Below are 27,697 nucleotides of genomic sequence, written 5' to 3'. Positions count from 1 at the left end.
TTCTTAACGGCGTCGGCCGGGCCGGGCCCCGCCATACCACCCGCACGCCTTGACCCTGCAAACGCACCCAGCCACCGGCCGCACCTCCGGGCCCGCCACCCACCGTAACGACCGCCCCCCTCAGCGGGGGGCAGCCCCGCCCCGAAGGAGGGCGGGGCTCGGGGAGGTGACGGCGGTGGGCGTGGCCAGACAGAGATAGACAGGCTGCGTGAGGTTCGCCCGCCGCCAAGGGGCGGGGTCTCCAGGAGGGGGCGGGGCTCGGAGGGGTCCTTCAGCCGTAGAGGAAATGCACGCGGCAGCGTGATGAGGTCAGACGTCGCAGACGGGGGTGGGGTGACGGCGGCGATCACGGCGCGGGGCCGCGGACACGGTGGGCCGAGGCGGCCGCTTAGGCCATGGCGCACCGTTACCTGCTGCTGGCGCGGGGGAGCTGCCGGCGCCGGGGGCTCCCCGGGGTCCTGCTGCAACAGCTGCTCTGCGGGAGGGGCTTGCTGGGGGCAAGGCCCTGCCTGGCGCAGGTGAGGGGCAGGGCACGGGCCCAGCCGGCCGCTCCTCCGCCCGTTGGCCGTAAGCACGGGAGTGGGGGGGTGAGGGAGGGTCTCGGTTGCCATGGTGACGCGCGGGGCGGCCCCGCCGCTGCCCGGGGCGGGGGGAGGCGCCCCGCTGCCCGGGGCCGAGGGCTTCTTGCTGCTCCTCGCGGCCTTCCCCGGCTCGTCTTCACCCCCTTCGGCGGAGGCGGCCCCCCTGCCTGCTCGGTGGGGAGCGAGGGCCGGTGGATGGGCGTGAGTGCGGCGCCTCTTGGCCCGGCAACGGGAGCCAGGCTCCGTGCGGGGGCACGCCCGGGCACTGCGGGCTTCTTCGGCTGCAGGAGCGGCCGAAGGAGAGGCCTTCTTGGAGGAGGATGAGGCGGCACCTGAGAGCTGCTGTTGCTGCTGCACCCCGCCGGTATTGTCAGGTTCCCAGCGGGTTTTCAAGTGATGTGTTCCACCTAACTCAAAAGTACCTCCATTGCTCTTTCAGGCTGATGATTCGCGGTAGGTGGGTCTGTGGCTGTCCGCACATAGCGTCTGTGCTGTGGGCTGAGCGATTTGTTTGGGGGTTTGGGTTGTCAGTGAGCATAACGGTAACGTGCTGAAAAAGAGAAGGCAAGTGGTCGGTTGTTTGCATTCTGGGGTTGCATGGTGCAATAGTGGTATGGATTTGAACCTGTTATTCTAGTATTAACTGGTAAATCATGATGGCTGGGTGTTCATTCCTAGTAAAATGGTTTAGACTGTCAGCTATTGTATGATGTGTATAACCCTTGTTGTCAGCCCTAATATGTCGGAGGAATGATAGGCCTATGCTACTGCTTGGGAAAAGGGAGATGCTTATTTCCTGTATCTTTCAATGGCATCTTGGGCAGGTCGCTTCGTTTTTCTGTAGCGTATAGTAGAGAACAATTGCACCTTGGTGGGTATGAAGGTTATCACTAGGATAGTGATAACTGTGAGATGAATACACTAAGAGTGTTAGTAACTTAGTCCTAAGTATAAATACGTGTTTTGTTTTTAATGTTGAATTTGTGTTTTTGTTTGGTCAGAGCTGAACATCATTACAACAATAAGTAAAATACTGTCAGCAGTACTGCTAATCTGTCAGGAAACTAATTCTTGTTTCTGTCAATAAAATTTAATGAGTTCTTACTTGGAATGGAACATAGGAACCATGAAGGGAACTTTGTATTCATCCTAGCATCTGGGTGTGTGTATAGGTAGCAAAACAAGGAACTTTGTTTTCATAAAAGCCATTACTTTTTTTGACCTTTCTTTAAAAAAAAAAAGTGAGTAACTTGCATTAAGTTAGATTTCTTTACCAGCTTTCTGTCCCCACCCCTCTAACATGTTCTTATGTAATATTTTGGTGACTGTTAGGTAATTAAGACTTTTGGTTTCATTTTATTTTGTTTGATTTGGAACTTGTTTATGGATAAAGCTGTAAACTTTTAACTTTCTAGAATTAATGGATTCTTCATCTTTTGCTTACATAGCTAAGCAAGTGGATTTTCTGTTCTTGCTTTGTGTAGCCTCAGTTTTTAAAAAATGGATAACGGTTACAAAGTTTTTGTAAAGTCAGTAGTTCTGCTTATTTAAAATTATCTATTTTATTTAATATTGGAAGGCACTTCTTTGGTGTTACAGATCTTGGGTTTATGTTACCCTCTGGAGTAGTAACATTTTCTGGGTTATTTTAACTGTAAAACCGATCTTTGTGTACTTTGCTTATCTTGAACTTCTATTAAAAAAAAGTCTTGATTTTCTAGGAAGGTGTCACAAGGTTTGTCTGAAAAAAAATGTTATATAGGGTTTTTTGCTTTATATGCTGTGACAGCTCTTTCATCTCTGACTGAGAGAAGCTGGGCAGAGTTTCCTGGTAGATAGCCCAAAACAGCATCCAGTCAAAATGTGCTTTGTTTGCTTTTCCTCTGCTTAGGCAGTGGGTGTACTTATATCAGCTAAGCTTGCTGTGGCATTCCCATTGCTAGCCAACCCAGGGACAGGTCATGTATCAGGATCAATATGATCATTTTTTTATGCTGATGACTTACAGAGTGGAGGAAAAAAAAAAAACCCAACCCAAGCAGCTGTTACCAGTGTAGCATGGTTCTAACAACTTTTGCATTTGTGGAGTGCTATGGTGAAAGGAAACTGCATATTTCAGTAGACGGACTCACCTAGACCTGTCGGTAGCATAAAAGCACGCCTCCCAGACTCAGTCAGATGATTTACTGAATATGCCATGAAGTCAATTGTTCCCTTTTCTCACAAAACAACTTTAAAACACTCAGCGGTCTGCATATTAACTTGACAGGTGACTATGCATTTGTTCATGGAATTTCAGATCTGTAGAGATCTGTAGACAAACCAGTTCCATTATTCACGTCTGCCCCAAAGCCCTATCTGCTTACCCTTCTCTCTCTCCTTCGCTCCCTCCTTCTCTCCGCCCGCCTTGATTAAACTATAACTTATCTGTAATAAACCCATGCTGGTCTAGCTGAGTCAGGCAATTGGATTTGGCTTACTTCAACTTTTCTTTTAAACGTGAGCAGTTGCTTTATTTTAGTTGGAGTAAAGGTTTCTGAATATTCCTGTCTCTTTACAAATAAAAAGTAATCTGAGCTTGCAGAATAAGTAACTCCCAAATTTTTCAGTGTTGTAGGAGACCAGTGACATAGGATAGAAGCCAGTGTTACTGGACATGTCTTTGAGTTTCATTTGTTGCTGCAACATTCACTACCTGTTTGTATTTGAACTACAGATGGGTTTGTCTGTGGCAAGCCCTTTTTATTTTATTGCCCACACAGATGCATCCCACTTGTCCTAAAGCTTCTTCTAGGAGTACAGATGCAAGTGCTCATGTTGGAGGTCATAGTATATTGGACCTAGTAGCTATTCTCTAGATTAGCTGCTCTCCAAACTGTCTGCACTGCACATGCTTTTCATGATCAGTAGAATATCCTCTTGGATTTTCAGTATCAGACTTTATTCAAAGACATGCAGTGGAACAAATAATGGCTTGATCAAGCAGCCTAAGAATTCTTAGCTCAGTCTACAGCAAAAGCAAGCAACAAGGATGTTTTAGTATTCCTCTTGGTTCCAGCAGGTGGAACTAGATGGCTGCTTGGAATAAGTCTAATGTATTTAATATCATTTAATAAGGGGTGGAGGGGGAAGCTCCCAGGCAGAAGGCTTCAGGAAAGTTAGCATTCAATTAATGATATGTCAGCATTCCTAGGGTAGTCTTAGCATGTAATCTAGTATCCTACAAGTTTGTTCAATATGCAAAAATAGGTTTTGTCTACAACCATTGTAACTTGACTATAACAAAATGGCTATGGAGATGCTAACATTGAGCTTTCCTTCACAGATGTAGTCCTAGAGGTGTTAGTCCTAGATGGATGTTTGCGGTCTTGCATGGATACCTTGAGTCATGTTTCCAGGACCTGTTGTTTTCTGGGTTTTGGTTGGTTTTTTTACTGTTTCCCTGGCTCTTAACGTAAATAACTTCTAATCAAAAAGAACAAAAGGAGGCTGAGCGCCTCTATGGGGCAGAAGGGAACAGAGGCAGAAAGTAAGTCAGCCTGTGGGGAAATCTTGATATGAATATTTTTTTTTTTCCTTAGAAGCACTCGGAAAGCTTAGGAAGGGGACAAGTTGGGATTTTATCTAAAATATGTCCTTCTTGAAGAAAGGGGGTTTGATTTCTCTGTAATAAAATTACAGTTAGCTTTGTTTTCAAGTATTCAGTTATGAACCAAAAGTTTTCTTAAGAATTAGTCATTTTAAATATTTATATTTCCTTCATTGCACTTAAATGGTGAATAACAGTAAACAATTAGTCTTAGAACAAGGTGTGATAGACTCGGGTTTGTTGTGTTTTCATAACTGATTCTTTACGTAGGGGTTTAGGTCTGCTTTTTGAACTGACGTTCCTCCCATGTGTTGGTTTCTTAGCTGAACGTAAGCATTATCTGCCATATCCCTTTCTTTTGGATTCAAGCAGGTCTTTCATATTCAGAAGTTACAGGTTCTTAACTATTTGGAAAAAGTTGCAGTTCTTTAACAAAACATAATTCAGTACTGTGTGGATCATGCTTGTACAGTCACAATTAGTGTTGTACTTAAGTGTCATTCAGCTGGTATTCTGAAATATTTCCCGTAGGATCAGTGCGTAGGTATTTGATGTTCATAGCTTGTAGTGTTTCCTGCTTGATTTTTCTCTTTTAATAAAGAAAGTTATGTTTGTATGTAAGATGAAACTCTGCTCTTAACAAATAGAATAAAAATTTCCTTGCTGTAGAAATTACCCATTTGATTGACTTTTCCTTTTCCATTGTTGTCTTACACTCTGGTCCACAGCAGTTACTACGAAGTCTATTGTAAAGTTCCTGTTGTAAAGTAATATCTGACTTGTTGCAGTTCAGGACTACTAGAGAGCTTGAAGATTTTTGTGGCACCTTCTTGTTGCTTTATATTTATTTTTCATCTTTCAGCTCCGTGAAGAAGTTACCACTGGAGTTACTACTGACAGAAGTACTGTCTTGGCAAGTGTAATTGCTGCTTGCAGAAGGCTTTTTTCTCAACCTCCCAAAGGTGATTTTAACTTTGATCAGTGAAGTGAAGCAGACTGCATTCCTTGCTGAGGACTGCACTTGTGTGCCATTTAGGTTTATTGTCTGTGGGGAAGTAGGATCTTGTACTAACCAGCCATTAATCTTGAGATGGAACGTTGATTTATGGGATTTTTAGGAGCTATTAAAGAATGACTGCAGTTTGCTCAACTTCACGCTATGCAATGCAATTTTCTGTTGAATTAAGCTTGTCTATCTCTGGTTTAAAGGATAGCTTTACTTTAGGTTATTAAATACATTTGGTATTTTCTTGTGAACAGTAGTAGATTTATTTATGGGAACCTGGTAGAGCTCTTCAAAAGAAGACAACAAAACCATTTTTGCATTCTATATGTTCCTAGCTTCTTTGCTATTGTATACATTCAGCTTGTGACTACCGAAGTGTAATGACAGAATTGTAAACTAAAAAACAGTTATGAGCTCTTTAACTCTTTCTTAATAGGATTTGAAAAATATTTTCCCAATGGGAAGAAAGCTAATGGAACTAAAGGTACAGCTGGAGAAACAAAAGGTACAAAAAGCTGCTTGATTTCAGTTCTTCTTGTGGAATGTGTATTCATTAGACTAGATTTTAGTGTAATATTGTGGGTTTGGGTTTTGGTTTTTTGTTTATTTTTCAGGGAAGATGTTTCTGTACCAGACTAGTTTAAAAGTGTGAATTGATATATTTTTATTAAATGTTATTTTGATTTCATATCATGTATATCTTCTGGAATAATGTTTATTTTCTCTTATGCTTCTGTTGGAATGCTGTCCTTAAATTCTTGTGTTACTGTTTCCTATTAGTTGACATTAATTACGCATTCAGAGATTCTCTATGTGTATAGTTCTCAGCTTTTCCTAGAGCAAGCTAAAATACCTTTCTTTTTTTTTTTTGTATGGAATAACCATAATTGTCATTCTGGGTGAGGATCCAGAACGAGCTCTTTAGTCAGGACCAACCATGTAGCCTGGTGCTTGAAAGAGGAGTTAGTAGTGGCAGTGCTAGAAGGAGCCCTACCTTTACAAGGAGAGGGGTGAACCTGGAAATTATTAGCAATAACAGCTACTCCGTTGTATCAGAAATCTATATAACATGTCTTCCAAGGAGAAGGAGAGGCAGCAACTCTGTGAGTCTCTTATGAGAGGTGTAGTAGGAGCAGCAGTTTTCCTTCTACTAGGTCTTGAATAGTAAAATCTAGTGTCATGCCTAGATGCCCAAAGTACCAAGCTCCTGAAAGTTAGGGTTGGAAGGAGTGTGTGTTAGCGTTGTGCTCTGTCTTGCCCTCTTGAGTGTGTTTGATATATGACATTATGCTACACCATGCAGGTGCCTTGTGAGTTGGATGAGTAGAAGAATGATTAAGATGAACTCCTCAGCTGTAGTTGGCTGTTGCTGTGCTGTGCTTGTCTCTAGAATATTAAAAAGGGATGCCAACCTGTGTTGTTGATAAACTCTGAGCTTTAAGAGGACCATAGTGTGACTGCAGGGGTAAATTATGGGAGAAGGAGATGTTACTAGAGCTTATGGTGTTTTTTTTTAAAAAACAAAACAAACAAACAAAAAACCAAACTACAACAACCCACCTGCACTCCCCCAAACCCAAATAAAAGCCCCACCAATTCCCCCCCACCCCCCAAAAAACGCTTAGAATAATCTTGCACGTCTTGGATTAGTGCAGTAGAAATATGTTTCATGCAGTCTCCATAACAGGGTTTTTTTATATTTGGGACATTTTTCAGTTCTTGATGCCCAAGTGTCATCAGTTATACAATTAACAGACCTCTCTTCTGATCATAACTGTATGAGATAGATGTCTCTCTGCCAGTTAAAGGAATATATATATCTGTTTTTCTATGGAAAATGCAGTTTCTCACATCTTCTAATTATTGTGGCATTGCAAACTAGTTCATTTTTCAGAACAACTCTTTAGTTTTAAAATTAATAAAAACTAGTGTGAGATTTGGTATAAGATGTAAAGATGTATTTTTTTGTTACATTTTATTTTTGTTAGAAGCAAAGCAAGCTAGTGCCCGACAGCCTAGTGGGACTAGTAGTGGAGGAGGTGGCAGTGGTGGAAAAAAAGGTGGCAAGAAAGAAGAAACTAACTGGTGGACCAGATTACAGAAGGTCTTGTCTTGAAAATATCTTTCTTTATTGTACTAACTGTCTTGTCCCTGTGAAATAACGTTGCATGTTTTTTGCTTTTTAGGGCCATATTCTGATTGCCTAAATCTTCCTTAAGCCTCCTGTGCCTAATATTTCATAGTAACTGACTCTAGGTGGCTCCCCACTCAGTGCCTTTCATAAATAACCATTTTGTATATACCTTCAGAGGCATCTAACTCTGGTTCAGGAGTTAAGCTATATGAATATGGTTGCTAGTAGTTAGTATTCTTATAGTAGAGCCTCAGGCCTTTAAAGGCTCCATATTTTGTTTCAGAACATCAATTTGTAAAACTTGCTGACCACACAATGCTAGTTAAGTGTAGTTTACTGTTAGCCGTTCTGACCTTAATGGAATACTTATGTAAGTTTCTTTTCGAAATTTATATTTATTGTCATTAGCTGTAGCCCAAAGATGGTAGCATCTGGCAGTACAAGAATATAAAGAATATTCTTCTGATTTTACTTGGTGCACATAATTTTTCTTCCTTCCTGGGTTTTTCCTGTTAGTTTTTTCCTTTATTTTTGTCAGTCTTGCATGTAGTCCTGGAAGACAGGGAGAATTGTTTTAGAATGGAGGGAGAAAGGTCTCATAACAGATGGCAAAACTTTTTTTTTTTTAAAAAGTAGTTCATAGGTCAAAACTGTTCAATTAGTATTTGTAAAACACTTAAAGATTTTCTACTAATGCTGGAATTCCTCAATTATATCTGAAGTTACTGAAGCGTGTTCATACAACAAAATACAGCTTTGTTTGACGTTCTCTGCGGTAACCTTGAGGGCAGGGAACAGAAGCCAGAAATAGATACTAGAACCTGTTTGTTATATAGTTCCTGTATTACAGACTCTAAAACTTTTTTTTTTTCTCCATTTCCTAGGGTGACATTCCATGGGATGTCAGGGAGTTTCGGATGTACGTAGTGGGAAGTTCTTTTTTCTGGACAATGGTTGTATATTACTTCTTCTTCAGGGTCCCTGGGAGAGAAATCACCTGGAAGGACTTTGTCAATAACTACCTTTCTAAAGGAGTGGTGAGTAGTGAGGGGAATCAAATGAAAAATCAGTGTGCTGAAGATGCTCATTTCTGCCTCCCCGCTTATGCTTGTATTCATGTATCTGTGGAGTGACAACTGGCTCAAGAGTAACTTTTGAGGGAGAAAGGGATTAGCTTTTGTCTTAATCAGTTCCTTGATCAGATATTCTGGATGGCTGTGTGAAGATTTGTGTCATTTCGAGAGGAGAGGGAATGAGCAGCTCAGGACAGAACTTCTTTGTTGGATAGCTCATGTAGATGCTTGTTTGAAGGGGCAGTGTAACCACAGTCTCTCAGGGTATGGTTTTATAGTACAGGTAAGCTGACCTAATGGCTTAAGTAGACATGCCAGCTGCCTTCGGAAGAAACTTACTCCTAAACTTAAGCACTTCCACGAGCCCAGCCCCCTGAAGAAAAAAGAGTTTTGTGCTTGTTTCATGCCTTATATCAGTTCCTCAAGGGATCTGAGGAGCAGCAGTGTGAACAGAAAGGTGGGGGTGGGGAATGGAAGAATCCCTTCAAGGACAGTAAATTGGCATAACTATGTTGTAAAATAGCCTCCTTTATTTGTTTTCTCCTCTCTCATTTCTCCTCTCCTTCTTACCTGGAGCCACTACTGGAGCAATCAATTTTTGCATTGGTGTCCTATCTCTCTGTAGAACTTGGCAGCTTTCCACACTTGGAGTAATAGGTTGATGATGCCATGAAGTTCAGGAGATCGAGTGTCTTACACAGGCCTCTTCCACTTCAGGAGCCGCTAGTTCTTGGCTCTGTTACCTCCCTGTTTGTAGCTTTGCCTGCAGGTTAGGAAAACATTGGCTTGCTTCCTCCTCTAGGTTTCAGACCTGGGATTTTGTTTAACAGCATGCTTCCTACCCTTCCATTACTTTAGTAAAGTGCTAAACAGGTTTTTTCCTACCTTTCTTTGTCTTACTGATATATGCAGAGCTGCTCTGTATGCTTCTCCCCTTCTGCCTAGACTGTGTCTTACAGTCCTGTTCTTAATTGACAATTATGTGTACATCTTGTAAAAAAAACCTTACTGATTATATTTGTCGTGAAGCAGGAAGACACTAGCTCAGTAAAAAGATTGGTTTAGCTGTTAGAGTGAACAAAGCCTGAACCCTTGGTGCAGAAAAGCATTAGGAAAGTGGGTTGTTGCACAAAACCAAGTCTCTTGGGCCTTTGTAAGATGTAGTCTGCATATTCAGATAAGCTAAATATGTAGCTATCAAATGCTGTTGGTTGCCATAGTGGTGGCCAGTTAATCGGGAGAAAACATCAGCACTACTGGGGTTACGTGCTTTTCAAAATAAAGATGTTCAGGTAGTTTTGCATGAAGTCAGGCTAGATCTGGAGTGGCTTCTTAGCTCATGTTTTTCTTCATTTTGCCAGAAGTGGCCACATGTAGTGAGTTCAGGGAAACAACCTTGCTAGCCGCTGTACAGTTCAGGCCCAACTTGTAGAACCATTGCTAGTTTTAAATTCTTTAAAGATGTTGAAACCAGTTCTTTTGTGGAAAGAGGAAGAAAAAAATGGAAAGAAACTTTAGTTGCCTTCTGAAGAGACACTGTCAAATTCAAGAAACTAGCCATTTGAGACTTCTATTTAAAAAAAAAAATGCTTAATAGAATATATCTGTGAACCTGCAGCCCAATTCTTGATTTTAGTTTATATGGTATCTGTTACCTCAACTAAAGTCTTCTTTTTCTAATTGACGTTACTGTGTTTAATATGGTAGCACAGGCAGTCTTTTATATTAGAGAAGACAATTGTAAGAGCAAAGTTAAGTCTTCCCTCATTCTGTTCAGTTTGGCTTGTTTTGTTTTGGAAGCTGTTACAAGAGTTTGGAGTTGTGTGGTCTATTGCTTCTGGTGTTTGACCATTGAAATAGTTAAGTATTGTTTAGCTATTTCACTGTACCTGTGATTTGAGCTGAGGTGTGCATTGGGTTTTTTTTCCTTGAAAAAGGGTATGAGGTCATCCTTTCAATCCAAATTTTAATATGCTATTATTCCTTGCTTACTGATTACATACATGATTCTTCATGCCATTCCTAATGGCAAACTGTAGATTGTGGAACCATCCTGATCTACAACATGAATTTTATTCTTCTTACTGGAAAACAGAACAGGTTCGTATTTGGTATATGTAGCTCTTAGCTGTGACGGAAGTGCAGCAACTGTACACACTAACACATCACAAGTTTTGTTCTTTCCTCCTACAGGTGGACAGACTTGAAGTGGTGAACAAGCGCTTTGTTAGAGTGATCTTTGTTTCAGGAAAGTCTCCTCATGAATGGGTAAACACTTTTAATACATATACATGAGACATTAGAAGCAGCAAAGCAATCTTCTTAGGTAAAGTTTGATGCAGAAAACTTGGTCTGGAGCATTAATAATCTCTTAATCTACAACATGTTTTCTGCCTTACTGTTACATTATCCTACATTGTGTATTTTTCAGTTTACTGTATCGATTGTTTTGCCACAGGTATCTTAAAGCTGTGGCAAGTAGTTCCTTTCCAGCACCATGCTCTTGATACAAATACACAAACAGGAAGAGTGAGAAATTGCTGAAGGTTCTGCATTTCTAACTGCTGTTTTCCATCTGCTCAAGAAAACCCCAGACTTAACCATACATACTTTTGGATCTTTTCTGTTCCAGACTGCTTTTAGCCAGTTATTTGAAAAACAAAAGAGAAGCTTTGTCAGGTTATCTCTTCCTGGGTAGTGAAGTTTTTTTAACTGACTTTCTGAAACAAGGTCTGCAAGTCCCTCCAGGGTAAAGTGAAATCTGCAGCCATTACTTCATCAGTGGGTTTCAGTGTGACTTATTTATATACCTACTCTTTGGCCCACATACCACCAGTTGCCTTAGTTTCTCAATCAGTTAATATTTAGGACTACTCTTTTTTTCTTTTTCAGTATTAGGGTAAGTAGGGGCAAGTCAGGCAGGTCATGGTGCAAAAAGGGAGATTTTCTTGAAAAAACGAATCTCAACTCTGCTTGAAAGTAATGTCTGGAATTTTTTTTCTGGTGTATGATATAAGTTCATGCTGTCTTTTGTGAAGACAGCTGACTTTAAAGCTAGTATGGACTCCAAAAGTAGAGAATTGCCTTTTTTTAACCAGAAAAGCTGAGACCTTCAGGTGAAACAGTAAGTTGTACGGGTGCTGTGTTTGCCGGTTCAGTGCTCTGTATTATTCTGACTGCATAGCTCCCTCCTAAAGATCTGTTTACCTACTCTCCTTCCAATTGTTCCTGGAGAAAATGCCAGGATTTCAGCCTATTTAAAGTGCCCCAAAATTATTGGCTGTATGATTTCTGTAGAAGCAATGACAGATACAGTATATTCAGGTTGGTAGGCCTTAGATTTATTAGGTGCATCTTACACCAGTTGCACACTTTACAAGGCAACTTAAAACTCTATTTTGGTCTGAATCTGTTCTGAGAATTGTTTGTGTATGTGTTAGAAGAAGTTGGCTTGTAATGAAGCTGAAATAAGATAGGGCACTTTGTGGTGATCTCTGCTTTTTTTTTTTATAGCAGTACGTCTGGTTTAATATCGGTAGTGTGGACACTTTTGAACGGAATCTTGAAACTGTGCAGCAAGATCTGGGAATAGAAGTGGAGAACAGATTGCCTGTAGTCTACTCAACAGAGAGTGATGGGTAAGAAGTTGCTTTAAAAAAAAATCTCTTGATAAAAATGGTTGTCTTTACAGTAGAAAAGTAGAGTTGTAAGACATGCACCTTATGCTTCACTAGGTGGCAGTATTATCAGATTAACAATTATCTTAGTTTTATTTTTGAATGTTAACTGTAAGAGGAGCTGTTCAGTACTTTGTCTATGTAGAAATCCATATCCTCTTAGCCTAAATATAGCTTCTTATTACATAAATGTTTCTGTTTACAATTAGTCCTTCCTTCATTTAAGCCCTTCCTCCAAGTGACTTGGACTAGAGCAGGAGTCAGCCAGGCACAGCTGTAAAGCTCTGGAGATGGCACTCACGCAGATTTTTGGACAGGCAAAATATGGCATAGAACTGCAGCATATTGACTGAGGTATAACAGGCACCAATTTCTGCCCATAAATTCAGCGGAAGTCAAATTCTGTGGCCTTGCAAAAAGGCAAGAAATCGGTGATTAAGTAAATCACACTATCCCGCCTGTTAGCAGGAGCTGGAAGAGGCATCATGCTTTTAATGTCTAAATTGGTTAAGAAAAATAGTACTGACATTGGATTTATGGCATTGTTGCTTCCCCAGTAGGGAATAATGGCTCCAATACTAGATTTGTATTCTTTGTATTAGTCTTATGTAGCTGAGGTTTATTGACCTGGGCTTTAGAAGAGACTGGATGTGGTTTTCTGAATGGTTTAGAAGACAGATGTAATCTTTTTATCCCAAGAACTGATTTCTTTTTGATCCCAGTTAGCAGTTCGAAAATGGCTCCTGCTGGTGTCTGTGAAATAGGTTTTATACCATCAGGAAATTCAACTTTGGGTGTAGCAGCTTGTATTACTAATGAAAAAGGCTTATTTGCTGCCTCTCTTGTGTTTTCATTCTTGATACTGTGGTGTATGTTTCCTTTTTGGGGATGGAGGGGAAAGTTTTGTTTATTTCTGCAATGTGTTTTACCAAGCTGCTGCTGCCTGTTTGTCTTGGTGGCAACAGGAAAAATGGTAGCCTGAACTCTGGACCGTCCTGCAACTTCAGATAGAGGTTTTCTGTTCCATGTTCTTCTACAAACTCTCTGTCTCATTTCTCTGTTTCTGTCTAATGGGGCATACTCTTAAGGATGGTCCATAAACAAACCTGTTGACCCTTACTTAAACAAACCAGGAAAAAGAGTGGACAGGGCAACGCAGTGCTTGTGCAAAGAGGCTGCATGTCAGCCTGAGGCTTCTCCCAGCAGACTGGGAAAAGTATGTCAGTTCCTATGTCTTCTTCAACCTCGCACAAATCTCTTACTTGCTGAACCCCTCTTTCTGACCACAGGCTCACTGGCCCTTTCCTCCTCAGTGTCTGTTCTTCGTAGAATACATTGCCTGTAACTTCTTGCTCTGCCCCAGAAATGCCACAGGAAGCAGGAGAGAGCAGCAGCTATATGATCAGAGTACTACTGTTCCCTGCTGGATCAGAATCTGCTGAATACCATAGGATAGGGAAAATCCTTCTTTTCCTCTTCATCTCAGAAATGTGGGATATCAGTAAAGCCTGGAAATCCTGTGCTCACGTATGGTAGTGCTTCTTCTCAGCCTTTTTTTTTCTTTTTTTTTTTTTTGCAGAGTGTTGGCAGAACCTCTAGTGAGCTGTTCCTTGAAGGTCTTACCAGAGAAAAATCTATGCAGTGCTCACATACTGTGATAGAGGACTGTGTTAGTACTAGGATTTTTGGCCTGAACAGAGCTATGCTAGAAAGCTGGAGGACAGACAGTGAAGGATAATGGGCAATAAGTAATCAAAAAAAAAAAAAAAACCAAACCCAAACCAAAAAACCGACAAACCAAAAACCAGTAGCCATCAGGAAGGGAAACAGAGACATTGAAAGAAGAAGAAAATGGAGAAAGACCTAAGGGAATAAGAGCAAGATTATATTTTTGTCACAGAAACACTAGACAGATAGCAATGTATTTTAAAAGTCAATTTTCCTTAATGATATCAGAATGTAACAGTCAAATTGAACAGGAATGTTATGGTGTATTGAGATATAATAGCCAGATTAAACAGGAATATTAGGTCATAAACACTGCAACAAACACAACTTATTTACAGGTTCAGGATGTCAGGTGGGAACTATCACTACATGAACTATAACCAAATCTAAGCTTAGAATGATGACTCAAAATGCGCAATCACTCACCAATAAGGCGAGGCACTCAACCTGCAGGAGTTTCCGTGGGCAGTGTTCCGACCCACAGGGAGGGTCCCTGAGTGTAGACCTGCTGCTCTGAGGAGGACTGGCTCAATTTGCCCTCTGGCGGGGCTCCATTTATACCCTAGGTCAGATCGGGGCTTGTGGTCATGTATGGTCAGTGGTCTGGAAACTTCTCTTAACCAAGGGATTTCACTGGTTGAGGTGGTTTTGGCAGGCTCGGCTAGCTGGGGTGCGTGACTTGGGGCTCTCTGTATGTGGTGCGGCTGGCAGGCTCGACCCCCAAACCGTGGCTTCTAGTTTAACTCTTTCCTTCCAGCGGTCAAGAAGTTTCGGCATTTATTGAGGCGGGTGCACCTGCCACAACTTTGGAGAGAAATTTCTGCCTGAAGTTGTAGCATACACCAATTATATGCTACCTAACACAACTTATTTTGACAATATAACCATTTGCATAAACTAGTCCTGTGAATTTACCTTTGAAGGGCACAGAAAATGAGCTACTTCTGTTTACTTGGTAATGCAGTTTTCCTCTGTAAAACTTATCAATGTCACTTGATGATGTGTTTGGTTTACAAACAAAAAATAACAAAACAAACCCCAGAACTGTCACTTGTTAAACATCAGGTATAGAAATGTTACCCTCTAAGATTATTAATTTACATTTTCCCAGGGTCATGAGAGAAGGAGGATGGGCAATGAAAAATTAATTCCAACTCTTACTTTAATTATAGTTATAAGAGGCTTTTTGGCCTGTTTGGCTTCTGTAATTCAGAATCTCTTTTTTTGTTCTCAAATTTATTTTCATTGTTTCCCAATCTGAACAACTTGCAAAAATGTAAACATTACAAATTAATAGAGTATTTGTCCTGAACTTGTTCAGGGTTGCTTATGATGGAACCAACATTTTGTACAGTGGATTTTTGTAATATATATGGGTTTCTGCTTTGTTTGGTTTTTCTCCACAGATCGTTTCTCCTGAGTTTGCTGCCTACAATCCTGATTATTGGTTCTTTACTGTACACATTAAGAAGAGGTCCTGCAGGCTTAGGTCGAGCAGGGCGCGGAATGGGTGGACTCTTCAGTGTGGGTGAAACCACAGCCAAAGTCCTTAAGGATGAAATAGATGTTAAATTCAAAGATGTAGCTGGCTGTGAGGAGGCCAAATTAGAGATAATGGAGTTTGTTAACTTTCTGAAAAATCCCAAACAATATGAGGATCTGGGAGCAAAAATTCCAAAGGTAAGGAAACTATAAGTTAGCAGATAAAGGCTTTTGGTAGTCCTCAGTATGCTCAATTGGACTAGGAATGTTTACATATGCAATGCTTTCCAGCTTCTTTCTTCTCACAGTCAGAAAAAAAAAATAGACGTTAAGTGCCAACAGTGTAACTGTGGTGCCTCAGAAGAGAACATTTGCTTTGTGGAACACTTCATCTGTTCACACGGGTCAGAAATTACACATAGCATGCATGTGTACCATCATTGTTGTATATAACTGTTACAGAATTGTCGTTTGGCTATGTTGTCCTGGGAGCCCATCTGATGACATACCTTTTTTTTAATGTCAGTCAAAGAAAACACTGTTCCTGTAAACCTAAGACAGCATGGCAATATTGTAGCTAATTTTTTTTCCTTCTGCTGATTTAAATGAAAGATGAATCTTCAGTTTGTTTCCTTGCACAATTGACTGTGGTGGAAGAAGAGTCAGTGGACTCAACATCGTAACATGTAGATCTTTCAAGTAAGGTATTTCATAGACTTATATATGTTTTCTTAATGAGGAAAATATACCCGTTTCTCTTGCAGGGGGCAATTCTGACAGGTCCTCCAGGTACTGGCAAAACACTTCTAGCTAAAGCTACAGCTGGAGAAGCTAATGTACCATTTATCACAGTCAACGGCTCAGAGTTCTTAGAGATGTTTGTTGGTGTGGGTCCAGCTCGAGTAAGTCTTTGGCCTTGGCCTTTTGTTTCAGTATTGGTTGTTGAAAGAACGTTGTCAGGTTTGGGAGGCAAACAGTTTGATTATAGCTGAAGTTCTTTCATCTATGCAGATTACTTACAAGTGATGCCAGATGCTTGTCTAGACACAAGAATCATAGATGTACCTTTCATAAAAGGAACTAATGCAGTTCAGTATCTGGCTGCAGGCCATCAGGACCTTAAGGAAACAGAACCGAACTCTCCAAGCTCTGCTCTGAAGTAAATTTACTAGCTGGGTCAGAAATATGTAGCTCATTTGACTGCTGCTGTGAGAATGTCTCTTCCTTCTCTAGATCGTTCCTATTTCTTTGAAGAACTTTATTCTCTTTGTGGTGTCAAACTCTTAGATATAAATAGTTGTCTGGGACACACAAATGAGCTTCTGGTTGAAATAGGAGTCTGAGGGTCATGGAGCTAATGACTGATTTCTGGAGATCAGGTGATTTAAATAAGAAAATATATCTGTCTAACACTTTTTCTGCTCTTTTGCCTTAACTATCTTAAAATAGCTCATTAAAAACATTTAAGTGGAGGGAGTTAGTGCTGTTCCAGTACATCCATTTTTCTTTAATTTTTTTATTACAAATAATTTCAAACATTCAGTTTTAAATCTATCTTCTCCTGTCTAGGAAGGAAGGACACTTAAATCTGCTGAAAAATATTCTATAAACAAGTTACTGATAATATTTTACAAATGAGGCAGGTAACGCAAAAAAAAATAAGGTTCCTCATAATGTCCAAAATTTATACTCCATTTCCCACAGCTCATACCTTCACCAAACTCCAACCATCTTGTCTTAACCCTTAAAAAGTATACTGCAAGGTGACACACTTTTGGAAAACTAAGATTTATTTGCTGCAAATTCTGTGAACAGACTTAAGGAGGCATACCATGGTTTTTACTCATGTTGAAAAACTAATGCTGCTAGCATGAAATGGAAATGCTTTAGGGTCTTGATTTGAATTTGAAATTTGACAGGGAATGGCTCTTACCAGATATATGTGGTTTTATGTCCTGTGAAAATTCACAGGAAAACTCATTTTGACTAAGTTCTGTAAAGCCCTGAAAAACTGCAGTTTTCACATGTCTAGATGTGTTAGAGGTTAGCAGACAAACTTTCCAAGATTTGGTCCTTAGTTTGTCACAGCTGTGCATGCATAGGCCTCTTGCAAGCCTAGGTCTCTTTCAATGGTCTTTTGCTGGACTTCTTCCAGTAATAGAGGTGGGAAAAGATAAGTGAAGCCAGGTAATTTTTGGTCTTCTGAAAAGAGGAAAGGGAAGGGGTGTGGGGGACACATGCAGATAGGCACAGAGCTTGGAACTGAGAATGACAGGAGCTGTTCAGAAAGTTAAATGCAGAAGCTAGTTGGGAGTGGAGGCTTCAGTGAGGATGCAGAGAGAGACTGGAAATGTGTAAGGAAATTGGCAAAAGGAGCTGCTATGGAGGGGAGAGGGTGTAGACAGAGAGTGGGGAAATAGATGCAGAAACGGATTAACAGGGTAAAAAACATGAATGATGACTGAAAAAAGTGACTGAAAGCCAGAGGGTATGGAGATAGTGATCATGTATGTAAGATGAGTGGGACTTGAAAAAGGGAGCATGCAGCGTAGAAGGGACTTTACTGAGAAACAGTAAGAAAAGAAACTGATCCATATCCTCTGGGAAAGTATTAGATATCCTGAAATAATAATGGTACTCAGAAACTACATTGTCCTTAGTTGTCAATACATACCTGAAATGCCCCAAAGCAAAGTGACTTAACCTTTCTCTGCTGGTCTATGCAGATGATTATCAGCTTTTACTACCGAGTGAAATCTGTTGACGTAACAGTTGCTGCTTTGGCTATGAATCGAGGTTTCAACACAGTCGATAATTTCTGATGCCTGTAGAAAACAACATGAGAGAGTGTTTTAGTTTCATTTCCTATGAATTTAGTAAATAGGACAGTTGTTAATGATGCTGAATTGATTATTTGTAAATTAGGATATGCTAGAATTAAAACTGCTTACACAGCCTTGGTTCCTTTTTTTTTTTTTGAGTGTATATGCATTATGGTCATCTTTAGTTCCGTTCGTCTGAGAAATAGTTGTATATTTCTGGATCTCTGTCTCTTTCCAACCAAAAGATAGTTCACTTTGAGCATCTGACACTTTTTCCTTGTTTATCATGTTCCTTCATGCTTTATTCATTGTACTTTTTTCAAATTCTACTTACAAATCAGAGTGACTTTCTGTAGTAGAGCGTACTGTCCAAAATTCGCATCTCTTCACATCTGCTGTACATTGTTTGTCATCAGAGAAGCCTTCTCTAATTGCATCTCTAACATAAAAAGTAGTAAAGCTCTGAGCTGCGTGTAACTCCCACTCAGGTCAAAATTCTTCCATACTTTTTCATTTCCTGTTTGCTCCAGTTCAAGTCCTCAGTTGTAGATTTGTTAACTTGCTGAACTGGTTTTAATGAGGTCCTTCTGATATATTTGCAAGCAGAGTAACATTGTAATGTTGCATCTTAAAGCCAGTCACATTGTGCTGTAACTACTACAGTAGAATTTGATAGGTAATTTTTTTGGACTTTCAGTTTTAAATAAGATATTTTCAGCTATTTGCTCATGTTTTGGCCATTTTTTCCAGACTTCTAGAAGTTAATTTAATTTCCGAATAAATATTTGGAGGTGAATTCGGTTTTCCTAGCCCATGTAATGGAGAGACAGGATGGCTAAGAGTCAATATTTATAACAGCATATTGTTAGAGTGCAATGGTAAGTGCTTGTAAGTAAGCCTTAAGTTCGCCGTAGGAGCTACATCACCCTGTTCTAACTGCAGGAAAACTTTAAAAGATTTTATTTCTTTGGTATGAAGAACGACTGCGTGGTAGCATGCCCATTCGCATTCCAGTCCTGCTTGTAATACTGTGCATTAAAGAAGAGCTTAAAAGAGAAATCTGGCTTTAAATCTCTGAAGTTTGGAGGCTTTTAGAGCTCAAGTTGAAGATGTATTTCAGTTATTCAGGAAAAGTGGTTATTTCTTAAGGCTTTTAAGTTGTTTAATGTTCTTAATTTATGGAATGAGAAAGGCTTTGTCAACCAGTGGGCCTCCATATTAGTCACTCTTGCTGAGCGGCAGCTACAGTGTAACTTACCATTGCCTTGAGAGCTGGCTGGAGGCTTTGGAACACTTATCAACAACCATACTCAATTGTAGTGATACTGTTACTGATGTACCTCTTCCTGTTCTACCGACCTCCCAACTCTGAACAGTTACAAACCAGTCTGATGCATGCTCTGTTCTCCTATTAAGGTCAGAGACTTATTTGCTCTTGCTCGTAAAAATGCCCCATGCATTCTCTTCATTGATGAAATAGATGCAGTAGGAAGGAAGAGAGGAAGGGGCAACTTTGGAGGACAAAGTGAACAAGAGAACACACTCAATCAGCTTCTAGTAGAAATGGATGGTAAGTATTTAATGTCTAATATTACATTATAATACAAGGATAAGGGAAAGAACTAATACGCTTGTTCAGACCTGTTAAGCAAGATTTGGGTTCTAGCTTAAATACAAATTGAGTGTGTTTCCTTGTTTCCTAAAATGAAGAACAGTGACTCATTTTGCTGCAGCCTGATGTTTTGTTAAAATTCTTTCAGAAAAAAGAGCTATCGTTGTGCATCTGATAACTCTTTGTCATAGTTGAATAGGCCAAACAAAAATTCTTTGCATGAGACTAGCCTGTCTGTAAAAAATACAGCTAGCCATGCTGGTTCTGCAATTTCCTGAGCAGTTAATCTATTATTGCATTTTGAAGATAAAGTAGGATTTGATATAGTACTTCACAAAGCAGAGCCCAAGGCCATTTTTTTTGCTTGTTATGAAAAGCTGGACAATGCTCTAATAAATGGAAGTATTTTCAGCTGTAAGATCATTTGTTTAAACTGTCAGTTCTTATGTGGCCCTCTAAAGCGGACAGTCTATTTATTTCTGTTTGTTTTTTTTTTCATGGAAATTATATTTACACATATTTCTCTTTATTACATTTCTTCAACAGGATTTAATACAACCACAAATGTAGTAATTTTAGCAGGTACTAACAGGCCGGATATTTTAGACCCTGCTCTAATGAGACCAGGACGCTTTGACAGGCAGATTTACATTGGTAAGTTTTATCCGCATTGCTGTATACTTCTGCATTTATTGAATAGCTCTGAAATCACTGCAGCTATTTACATATGTAACTTCCTTGCACACATTCAATTAGAATATGTGTGTGTGTGAAAAGTAAAAGCATACTTCTTTCATCTTAAAGGACCCCCAGATATAAAAGGAAGAGCATCTATTTTCAAAGTTCACCTTAGACCTCTGAAATTAGACACTGTCTTAAATAAAGATAACCTAGCAAGAAAACTTGCATCGCTAACGCCTGGTTTTTCTGGTAAGTGACTCCTAATGCCACTATTCTTCTGCATTTACTATGTAAGCTGTAGATACTTTATTTCCCTACTACTACTGATTTTCTTGCACCTGATCTTCTGGATGGCACTCTTACTTTATTTTATTGTATTTACTGGTACAGCATGAAATTCTCTTTGCCCGTTTGAGCAAGTAGGAGGTTTCTGAGGGTCTTAAGTTTTGTCTGTCTCAATCAGGGTGACATACCAAATGGCAGTTTCTTCTGTCTTCAGCAAAAGCAATCCAGAGATTTCTCATTGCTATCACTCGTGTGTGTATTCTTCCTTTTAATATGTCTATTGGATTCTTTGAACGCTACTAGAGAAGACCTGGGGTTTGTAGAGTTTGCGTGCATATTCTTTAGGGGGATTTTGTTTTCTGGATGTAAAAACTTCTTCCTGGAAAATGTACTGTAACCTTGTGTTGAATTAGGAATGGATGTGAGAATTTTCATTACTGGCTTGTGATTTAATCCATTTAAAATCTGTGTTGACCAATAGTTGAATTCACTGTTTCCGTGGTCTCTATAAAACTGGTTTTCTGAGGTCTGACTGTCAACATTTCTGGCAACTACAGTGATGACGTTTAAGCAAAGTTATCTCAATAGCATTACTGCAAATAGCGTTAACAAGAAGTGGATGACTTGAAGCCAGTAATGTGAAAGGGTATCCTCTAGAGATACATCAAGGTCTCAGCTATACTGGATCCATACGTAGGAAACTTATTCTGCTAAATATATACACTAGTTTAAGTATAGTCTGTTGCAGACAGAAAACTTACAGAAGGTAAGTAACAAGTACTTCACAGGTAATAAGCTCTATTTCATAGCTGTCTACTTGAGAGAAAAATCCTAAAAGCCTGTAACCATATTATATGTATTTAAATATCTCTTAAAGAATTATACTATGTGTAATGAACTATTTCAGAGAGTACTGCCTTTAATTTTCAAGCTCTATGAGAATCTACAGAAATCTAATTCTAGATAACCTTATCTTGATGCTAGACTTGGAGAAAGTTGTTGAAAATTATCAGTAATTCATGCCTTCTCTGCTTTTAGGTGCTGATATCGCTAATGTTTGTAATGAAGCTGCTTTAATTGCTGCAAGGCATCTCTCAGATGCTATAAACCAAAAGCATTTTGAGCAAGCAATTGAAAGAGTTATTGGAGGTAGGTGAATCACATCAATCATTTCTCAAAAATTGTAATATGACAGGCAACTTCCTCTTTTATGTATATATATAGCCACACTTTGAATCTTTCTCCTGTTCTTCAAGGTTGTATGGTTTTTTTCTCTCCTAAACACACTTGAGATATTTTTCCATATCTCGTCTGTTGCTGACTTCTGTAATGGAGAAAGGGATAGGGAGAGAAATTTCATCAGGATGCTTTTCTGATTTCTTCAAAATGGCAAGAGGAATAGCTGTTTGGATTTAGCAATACTTTTAACTGATGTTAGCCTGGAATAGTCTAGAAAACTATTTGATTTTTAAAGTGCAAATGTTTTATTTAAACATTTGAATATTCTTAAGAACTTATACTTTGAAACTAGAGAATCTAATCAAGGACAAGGTTACAGTAAAATCTGGAAGATAGAAATTTCTAAAACTTGCAAATTTTGGATTTTTTTAAAAACTTTTTCAACAGATTGTATACATGGCATCTAAGTATTACTCACTGTATTTCTAAATGAGGTAAGGGATTTCAGCAGAGAAAGATGTGTCTGAAACTATTAATCAAATCTATTCTATAAAGGTTTGGAAAAGAAAACTCAAGTACTGCAACCAGAGGAGAAAAAGACAGTAGCATATCATGAGGCAGGGCATGCAGTTGCAGGATGGTTTTTGGAACATGCCGACCCACTCTTAAAGGTAAAGGAAACTAATTTGAACTAGTAATGTAATAATAGCATGGACAGCATCTCTTTCTTTTCTTCACCCTCCCCCCCCCCCCCCCCCCCCCCATGTTGAGAGGGTATTAAAATATGTAATCTTGCAAAAGATAATGTAAGTGTGTAAATTTTAGAGTACTTTTTTGTTCACTTCTTGTAGCTTTCTTAACTATTTCTGACTTAGCTGTTACAGGGTTTGTACTATAAATGTCCTTGGAAAGTGAAAGGGACCTGATCTTCCCATGAGTCTGCCTGCTTTGATAGCTGCTTTTTCTCTGAGGCTTTTAGTACAGATCAGCGGTTTCAGTTAATCATACCAGGTTATGCAGGTAGATGCCTCTTCAGGAATATGACTATAAAAATTATCATCTAGAGGCTGATTTTAGTTTTAATTTGCTTTTTGGATGCACAGCTTGACAAGTCAAAGATAAAGGAAAAAGCACCCAATCTCCCAAACTTGCTTTAACATTCATAGTTTTGCTTGGCTCTGTTCTTAATCTTGTCTGACTTTCAAGCTTAAAATTCATCTTGTACAATTTACTGCTGGAAGGAATGATATTAGTAAACATGGAAACTCCTCCAGCTATTGAGAATACTAAAGATGCGGAAATGCTATGTCTGTTGCAGAATACTTAAAGCCCAATACATAACTCTAAAAGAATTGTGGATTTTCATTAAAAGATTTAAAAAATACCATACAATCTTTGGAAAAAATATGACGGTGGTCTTACCTTTCTTTTCCAGTTATTCTAGTTGTCGCTATCCCAGTTTAGAGCTAGCCAGGGCTTTTAAGGCTAAATCACAATGAGGGCAAAACTGTAAACAGAAATAATGTCTGAATTAACTCTGGGTGAGTATGGTATAGGTTGTGGTATTAAAAACTTAAGTCAAACCAAAGAATGCTTTATGTTTTTTAACACTATTTAGTTCTAGCATTCTGTTAATTTTGATTGTAGGTATCTATTATCCCACGTGGTAAAGGACTGGGTTACGCTCAGTATTTACCCAAAGAACAGTATCTTTATACCAAAGAGCAACTACTTGACAGAATGTGCATGACTCTGGGAGGACGTGTATCTGAGCAAATCTTCTTTGGAAGAATTACAACTGGTGCCCAAGATGACTTGAAGAAGGTGACCCAGAGTGCATATGCTCAGGTATGTGCTTAAGTAAGAGGTGGGGTTTTTTTCCTTACAGTTTTCCTTATCATGTTTACCTCTGCGTTGCCAGTTACTCTGCTTCCATTGCTGCAACCACCCCCACAGAGCATTTGCCACTATCTCAGTTGCTCACCACCCGCTGACCAATGCCTGAGCAGCGATCTGCTGCTCCTGGCCAACTCCCCCCTGTTTATATACTGGGCATGATGTTCTATGGTATGGAATATCCCTTTGGCTAGTTCGGGTCAGCTGTCCTGGCTCTGCTCCCTCCCAGCTTCTTGCACACCTGCTTGCTGGCAGAGCATGGGAAACTGAAAAGTCCTTGGCTTAAGATAAGCGCTACTTAGCAACAACTAAAACATCAGTGTGTTATCAACATTATTCTCACACTAAATCCAAAACACACAGCTACTAGGAAGAAAATCAACTCTGTCCCAGCCGAAACCAGGACACTCTCAAAAGCCTAGTTTCAAAAAATATTACTTGACTGAACGTATGCTGTTGTTGTACAGAGATGCTGATGACTCAAGCATTTTATTATAGTCTTACAACAGGAGTCTATGCATTAGGCTTTGATTCCTATCCTACGTCTGCCTGCAGGAACATATATGCCACAGTTGGATTCAAATACATGTGGAAATTGTGTACTTTTGAAATGGAATTCAGTACACAGATTTGATCATCTGATCCTACTTTTACAATTGCCCAGTTTGAAGACCCAATTTGGATTCACATGTGTAACTAAATCCAGAAAACCTTGTATTTAAGCACTATTTGTTATCAATTAAGGCTGCTGAAATTAAGGTATTAGTTTGTGTTTGTATCATTAACTAGCACAGATGAGTAATTTGAAATCTTATCAATGTAATGACTCACCTAAGTGTAGCTGCGTGCTACACATGGGTGCATTGTTCCATTTGCTGCATCAACACAAGAGGTGTCATTTTGTAAGACACTCACAAGGTGAGCAAGAGAGACATTTTAGAGTACGCTTCTCTTCCCCTGCATGACACTTACCTCCCACCCCCAAACCACACCTACTTCCTGGTCTCTGGTTTCCTTCTTGTTGCCCCAGTTCTGGAAGTAAATGTGTAATGAAATCCTGGTAATGTTAGTTTTATGGGATCTTCAGTGACTCTTGTTCAATTTTAAATTAAAAAATGTTTAAGTGTAGACTTTTGTTCATATTAATCAGACGTATTGTCTCCAGAGAGAACTGGGGGCTTAAAGAAAAGTATTGAACTTTTCTTAAGGAAGCAGGTTATGATGTGGTTCTAATGCTGAGATCTCTTTGAATTCTGAATATTCTTTGTCATACCTATATTGATCTTGCAAGACCAAGCAGAGAAGTGCCGCTTTAGTAACCATCAAATTGATAGTAGCCATGGAGTGAATACATAAATAGCAGTTTGAACTTATTTCTGCTTCTGCTGGAGTAAAATGCAACTTAAAACATCCATATTTGGCAACCAGAGGAGTCAATATTCAGTAATGAGTCAAGCAAGATAAGAATAATTTTCGCCTTTGTAGGGGAGCGTCTTGGGATGAAGTATTGCATATGATTTTGCATACGATAGGACAAAGTCTTCAAGACCCTCTACTTTAATACTTAAGTTAATATCTGTATGAGTGAGTGGAATATGCTAGACTTCGGAAGCATTTTGGATTGGAAAAACGCTTATTTCTGGTAAAGGAAAAGAGTTTTATGCTCAATGAAGGCTGAAGTGTTTTTCTGTAATATCTTAGTATTTAAACAGCAAAGCATTATGTACATCATGAGTAACCACCTTTAAATGGTGGTATTTGTGTCCTTCAATTTAGTCATTAAAAAGAAATAAGTGAAAGTCAACTGAGGTACTTTAGCTTAGGTAGACTTGGGTTTTCAGGGGAAGGTTGGTTTTAGAGGAAAAGATTGGGTCATAGTGAAACGAATTCCTCCTTTCGTTTTGTTTACCGTATTTTACATCAACATACCTTAAAATCTTATTATGTCTCCTTTTATTTTTTTTTTCTCTTTTTTCTTCAGATTGTTCAGTTTGGTATGAATGAAAAAGTAGGGCAGATTTCCTTTGATCTCCCCCGTCAAGGAGACATGGTATTAGAGAAACCTTACAGTGAGGCAACTGCCAGATTGATAGATGAAGAAGTACGGTCGCTAATTAACATTGCTTATGACAGGACATTAAGTCTTCTGACTGAGAAGAAAGCAGAGGTGGAGAAGGTGAGCATTACAGTATTTTTAGCTGCCAAGTTCCAGGTGGTAAGCCAGAATCTGAATTGAACTGAATAGATTAAAAATAGTGACTAGTAAGTATATGAGGAAGCTTGCTCAAAAACTATTTGATGTAATCTTGAGAGTGTGTCACAAGACTTAAAATGACTAAGTAAATAGAAAACTTTTGTGTTGGAACACCTCTGAGGTTCTCATGAATGTGATTTAACATCCCTCCCCCCTTATATGGTCAATATTCATTTGGAAAGTTGGACAGAAGAGTCTGTCTACTAAAGTAGGCTTTAGTAGACGTACTAGACAAGTGTGAAACTTTAAAAACCCAAACACGAAATACCAGGATTCTAATTCATTAGGGTAAAAGAAGCTCTCTAAGAAGGGACATATGTATAACTTCCTTTCTCTGAATTCCTTTTGGATGTTAAATAAAAAGTATCTTTCTACCATCTTCCTTCCTGCCCCCTGGCTGCTTGTGATCTGCCTCACTGCAGCTGAGATTGTCCTTGTGCATATTCTCTTCTTCCATGCCAGAAAGCCTGATAGAGCAAAAGGATAATTTTCCAGGATAGGCACCTGATACGCTTACTGACAAGATGACAAGTTTGTATGGATTCAGTAAATGGTGGTGTAGTAGGTCACCATCCCCCCCCCCAAAATCACTGAATATGGTTTGTGCTGAACAATGTGCTCACTCACCCAAGAAGGTTACAAGCTACACTTGTACAGTATTGTACGCATTGGTATTTTATGGTGCTCTTTAGCTTGTAACATAACAGCAGCCCTATTGAACCATCTGGTTTGATAGGAAGGAACACTTGTTTTCATCTATAGCTTAATGTCTTGCATCAGGAGCCTCTTGGGAGCAGCGAAAGACTGCTGTTCTGAAGCAACAATAGCAGCGACAGTGGCCCATAGGGGAGGGCGCATTGCCAAATCTTAAAAGTAGGATTAAAAAAAATGGTATTTCTGCTACCTAAATGCTCGCAGGGGAGGAAAATCATGTATTAAGTGAACTCTGAGAAACCTGTTTTTTCTATCAAAATTAATCAGTGCTGAATTTGGTCCCAAACTGCCTTAAACTTTTCCAAGTTAAGAGAGCCAACTTAGGTATTTTATATATGTGACATACCTTATTGCTATTCCAGGTTGCCCTACGACTACTGGAGAAGGAAGTGCTTGATAAAAGCGATATGCTAGACTTGCTTGGCCCAAGACCATTTGCAGAAAAGTCTACTTATGAAGAATTTGTTGAAGGTACAGGAAGTTTGGATGAGGATACTTCACTACCAGAAGGCCTTAAAGACTGGAACAAAGACCGTGAAAAAGAGAAAGAGGAGACAACAGATGAACAGGTTGCTAGGCAGATCAGAGGAGGGATGCCATTTTAACTGCAAGTGTGTGGTGATGTTGACTTGCACTCTGGAAGAGAACCAAACTCACCTAGTTTGTACTTCAAAACAAAAAAATATTTATTCAACCAAACTGTATTAGGGATGGGTGGAAGAGTGATCTCTTGTGATGAGATAAGGATGTTCTGCTCCCAGTTTACATATGTGATATCATCAGTTCACTGGTAAAAGATGATCATCTTTCATTTGTCAGCTGAAGAAACATACGTTGGATTTGAGCTGCAGTGGAATGCCAGAACCGAGCCTCTCAAACTTTGAAACAGTTCAGATTCATGCACAAACTTTGTGGCACTGGTCTCTTTTTTTTAAATGTATGTAAGCTTACAAAAAATAAAGTTTTTTTGATTATTCATCTGAA

At 39.5% G+C, this 27,697-nt stretch overlaps 1 protein-coding gene across 3 annotated transcripts; it reads left to right on the top strand.

The window, feature by feature from the left end:
* Nucleotides 1-395: 395 nt before the first annotated feature.
* AFG3L2 (AFG3 like matrix AAA peptidase subunit 2) lies at nucleotides 396-27,697 on the top strand. Of its 3 annotated transcripts, none has more exons than XM_050890779.1 (17): nucleotides 396-518; nucleotides 5,033-5,132; nucleotides 5,613-5,681; nucleotides 7,168-7,280; nucleotides 8,195-8,347; nucleotides 10,577-10,651; nucleotides 11,897-12,021; nucleotides 15,195-15,468; nucleotides 16,035-16,172; nucleotides 19,509-19,662; nucleotides 20,251-20,358; nucleotides 20,509-20,634; nucleotides 21,709-21,819; nucleotides 22,405-22,520; nucleotides 23,497-23,697; nucleotides 25,727-25,921; nucleotides 27,076-27,697. In XM_050890779.1, exons 1-17 carry the CDS (start codon nucleotides 396-398, stop codon nucleotides 27,316-27,318), a joined length of 2,424 nt encoding a protein of 807 aa, XP_050746736.1. In that variant the 3' UTR covers nucleotides 27,319-27,697. The 3 variants fall into 3 exon arrangements, with proteins under 3 accessions (XP_050746736.1, XP_050746739.1, XP_050746735.1); XM_050890782.1 differs by having other exon boundaries at nucleotides 7,165-7,280; XM_050890778.1 differs by lacking the exon at nucleotides 396-518 and adding an exon at nucleotides 902-955 and having other exon boundaries at nucleotides 7,165-7,280.

The sequence above is a fragment of the Gymnogyps californianus genome, chromosome 2 (genome assembly GCF_018139145.2).
Source record: "Gymnogyps californianus isolate 813 chromosome 2, ASM1813914v2, whole genome shotgun sequence".
NCBI classification, from domain to species: Eukaryota; Metazoa; Chordata; class Aves; order Accipitriformes; family Cathartidae; genus Gymnogyps; species Gymnogyps californianus.
Note: the sequence above shows the minus strand (reverse complement) of the source record. Positions and strands in the feature narration are given on the sequence as shown.